Consider the following 4619-nt stretch of genomic DNA (forward strand, 5'->3'; position numbering starts at 1 on the left):
GAAGCAAAGATTATAGATCTGGAAGAGTTGAAGACGATGACACGTGGCGCCCTCTTATAATCCGAATTACTGACGTGTTCTCACCAGAAGAGAGACACAGTCTGCTTTATAGTAATAGATAGATATAAATACAAATTCCAATAGCCAAAGGCCCAAAGCCCATTAAAAAACGTTTTATTCAACAAGACATATATATATATATATATATATATATATATATATATATATAACAACAATATAAGATCCGACATAGAGTTCACTTAAATTTATAACTTTGGTGATAAATATCTTGAAAAATTAAGATCATGATTAACCTTAGTCTCTTAACTGAGGTTCTTAGCTTCGGATAAAAGACGGTTCTTAGCGTTTTTTAGATTTAAACTAAGAAAAACTAATAATATAAGAACCGTTTCTTAGCCGAAAAGTGTAAAAAAAAATAAAAAATAAAAAAATTTGTCGAATCATGAATTAGGAAACCCGGCTAAGAGATCGGATTTAATCATGCGCTAAGCACACTTTTCTTCAAATATGAGCTTTAGCTCGTCATTTTCATCGTCAGATTTTGTCACTTAGGGAATCCGGGTTTAATCATGCTCTAAGCACACTTTTCTTTAAATATGGGCTCGTCATTTTCATCGTCAGATTTTGTCATTTATCGAGTCCGGGTTTAATCATGTTTTAAGCACACTTTTCTTCAAATATGGGCTCGTCATTTTCATCGTCAGATTTTGTCACTTATCGAGTCCGGCTTTCTTTTCGGCCGTAGATAATCAATTTGAATGAGCCTATTTTAAAACTGGACCGGGCATTGATAAAGGCAGGAAACCCACCTCTGACGTGAATCCCTGATTATAAAGGCAGATTCCCAAACCCTTGTTCGGTTGCTGAAGTTTAAAGTAACGAACTGAGATCAGTGAAATAGTGTTTGATCTTGTTCCTTTGTTTATGTTCCTCGTTTGCAAAAAATCAGCTTTAGCTCTAACTCAAATGTTTGAGGCTGGACCTTAACCTGATTAATGAATGCAGAGTTTGAACAAAAAAAGACCAAAAAAAATAGAAACTAGAAAGACCAGTTAACACCTCTACACATGAAGTTTATCGTCTTTTATATCGAAATTACGTACCTTATGATTATTAATCTAAACGAACAAAATATAGAAACGCATTTCCAGAAAGATATGGGCAACATTCAGAAATAAAGCACTTGAGTACAACACCAAGAGACTTCTTAAAAGTACCAAAGACAAAAGTTGAAAGAGTAGCTTATTACCACACATTTGATTTTAGTTTACCAAAGCATACATAATCAGGAACCAATTAGCCAATTTTACAGACGTACTTTTTGTTTTTATTTTTTATTTTATTTATGGAGGTGTGCAAATCAACAACATTCCTTCAGCTCACTGCACCTCCGGTTCGCCTGGACCAGATGAAACAATCAAATCATGATCAATTCCAATAGAATCAAAAACACTAGAACAATGTCATAGAAGACCATTGTAGCTTGCTATTGTCTGCGTCATGTTACCATGAGTAATAAAAACTAACTGAATCGAAACTCTGAGAACATTTTGAGATTCCGCAAACTACAATGGTCTGAGAAAAAAAAAGCCTCAAACTACTCCGTAGAGTTATCAATCATATTCAGGAGGGTTAATCTGAATGATGTGAAACAGAGGCTCAATGTGCCCATCACATAACATTAAGCAAAAGTTGGCAAAATTTTAATCCAGAGTAAAACTATTTTACTCAAATATCAGCTTAAAATTTCAAAACAAAAAAAAGAATCAGTTTTTTTTTCCTCGGTTCGATTCGGATTCACTTCAGAATCGATAATATGAATGAAACTGACTTGAGACGAGAAAGCTGGTTGAACTCTTTTGATTTTTCCAGAGGATTGATTCAACTCGATTCCCGAAACACAAAATTAACTAACAACATCGCTAAGATTTCCAGAAAATTTAAAGCTTTAATCATTGATAATCGGCAACATCAAAAAGAGAGGGAGAAAACCTAATTGTAGTAGAGCTCGAGGCCCATGCCGTCGTGGATCTCGTAGTCCTTGAGAGTGATATGATCCTTGTAGATGTTGTACCACTTCTGAATTCGAATCTTCTCCGCTCGCGTTCCGGTCTGCGCCGCCACGAGCTTCTTCAGATCGCCGATCGTGTCATCTTCGTTGCACTTAACCCTTACTTTCTTCCCCAGACGATCGTTGAGCACCACCTCGATCATCTTTTGCTCCTTTGTTGTTGGAATCACAAACCCTAGCCTCTCGATTTCTCGTTTGTTCGGGCTACCAACGCAGACTTTTATTTTTATTCTATATCAGACCAGAATATAATATATATATATATATAGAGAAAAGTAGATGTTTTAGTCGGTCAATCTTTATATTAAAAGGCCCAAACGGGAAGGTTTCAGTTTTAACAAATGGGTCTAGGCCCAGTCTCAAATAAAGACAAGCAGGTGTATTGAATGAGTTTTAGGAGATTTTGTTAATTTGTTATTTTTTTTATTGTGTTAATTTGTTATTCAATCAATTATTTAAATTATTTTCCAAATCATAAGTTATTCAATACATTATTTGTACAAAGTTATTTAAAATCACTTGTACAAAAACAATATCAAATACACTATTATTTTACTATAAAAATATTTAGTAAGAAAAAATTATGATAAATATTTTAGAAAAAAAAATGATAAATTATTTTTAGTTTAAAATAGTTCGTGTAAAAAATATTTTCATAAATTTTATTTGAAAATAATTAATTAATACGCTGTCAAAAAAAAAACTTAATTAATACATTTTGAATATTGATATATATTTAAACACATAACCTACATTACAAAAAAAAGAGAGCCCCGACTTGGTCGTAATAGTTTTCTCATTTTGTAAGTCCTCTTCACCGAGCTACCACTCTTCTCCGCATCACCCCACCACCTCCTCTCTCCTCCTCACCGAGCCACCACTCTTTTTCCCTTCCGTTCAACGCGTCGAGTTCATATTTGATTTTGGCTTTAATTTCTTCTCTCTACCTCACAAATCCGCAATTCCTTTGTAACACCCATATCTTTCTTTACGGCATACCACCAACAATATATCATAACATCATCTCATAAATAGATCTCCACTCACCGTAAGCCCACATTAAATTCAAATGAAAAGTGTCCAATAGCACCAATCCATCCAAATATCACCTACTTGTCTATCTCACTTGAAACTGGAAAGAAAGAAGGGTCAGTAACAAGTAACAGGAGAGTCACACAGTGAGGTATGGGAAGCTAAATCCAAAGTCCATGGCTACGGACATACCACTCCGAATATATATAATTTAACCTAACATGAAAGAGACAAGACACCTAAGGCACCCAAAGAACAAGCAAGGGTTATAGTGCGAGATACTCGGGCTGCGAAGTAGTCCTTTAGGCTGGAATAGATGGGCTTCATTGAATGATCATGTCTTCATTGCCATTGCAGTCTGTTTTGATTGGGCTTTTACTACACTGGATTTATGTGACAAATCCTGCTCCAACACCCTAAATAAAAGATCCATTGAGTTTTATCTTTTTATATTTCTCTTCATGTGTAAAAAATAGCTGCATACTATGGTTATTAGCCCTAGGCATTTTGGTTATTTTGTTTTTTTTTTCCGTTCTATAGATATAATATCCGTTTGATTATATATGAAGTTTGGTTTCACTTTAGTTATTTTGGATTTCAGTTCAGTTCAGATAATAAAAGTTGAAAACCGGTTAATATCCGATAAATGTTTTGGTCCAATTCGGTTCTGATTTTTCAGACTATTTCTTTTAATTTGGATAAATTTTATGGATAATTCAGTTTTTGAAAAAGATATCGGATAATTCGGGTTTTCAGATAAAATATTGAGAATTCAGATAATGTGAAATATTTGAATGATATGGTTTATAAATAGTATTGTTAGGATATTTGGTTATTATAAAATTAAATATAACTAATATTGTTAGGTATATAAACTATATTTTTAAAAATCGTATACCCTTTCAGTTATTGGTATGGTTTCGGTTTTTGATTCCATAATATAAAATGTGTGTGGATATTTATGATACTCAGTTTCGGTTTTGGTTCCTATTCTTTTGGTTTGGTATAGTTTAGTTTTGTGGTTCCGGATAAAAGTGTCTGGACCTAATGGTTATGGTGGCTTGGCTCGGTTCACAAATGGGAGAATAGTATGATTAGAATCTAACGCACTGGTTTTAGGAAGTTTCGGAAGTTCAATTATTTTTCAACATCTATAGTTATATAAAAGGTTTAATTAGTTGATTTAATTTGATATTCATTCAAAAAAAACAATTGCTGTATGAAATTTAAAACGTTTTCAATTTAGCCAATAAAATTGAAAATATTTATTACCTTTGCATCATAAGTCAAATTTTGTGGTAGATGATTGAAAATGGTGGTTAAGATGATGTGGGAAAATTAGTAGCAACTTTTCTCATATAAATCACAACCGTATGTTTTATAATAATGTCAGAAACGAATAAACTAAATTGGAGACTGAATATTTTTATATATAGTAAAAATATGAAGCTCAAAAGCGTTAAAGAACAAAAAAAAAAAAAAAAACTCTTTTCTT

The 4619-nt window shown here is 32.9% G+C and overlaps 1 protein-coding gene across 1 annotated transcript; it reads right to left on the reverse strand.

Annotated features, from left to right (window-relative positions):
• Positions 1-1225: 1225 nt before the first annotated feature.
• LOC106324676 (ubiquitin-like protein 5) lies at positions 1226-2327 on the reverse strand. Its single transcript, XM_013762638.1, has 2 exons — positions 2014-2327; positions 1226-1420 (listed from the first exon to the last, which is right to left on the reverse strand). The coding sequence occupies exon 1, from the start codon at positions 2233-2235 to the stop codon at positions 2014-2016; it is 222 nt and encodes a 73-aa protein (XP_013618092.1). The 5' UTR covers positions 2236-2327; the 3' UTR covers positions 1226-1420.
• Between the last annotated feature and the right edge of the window lie 2292 nt (positions 2328-4619).

Source organism: Brassica oleracea, chromosome C1 (assembly GCF_000695525.1).
Source record: "Brassica oleracea var. oleracea cultivar TO1000 chromosome C1, BOL, whole genome shotgun sequence".
Lineage (NCBI taxonomy): Eukaryota > Viridiplantae > Streptophyta > Magnoliopsida > Brassicales > Brassicaceae > Brassica > Brassica oleracea.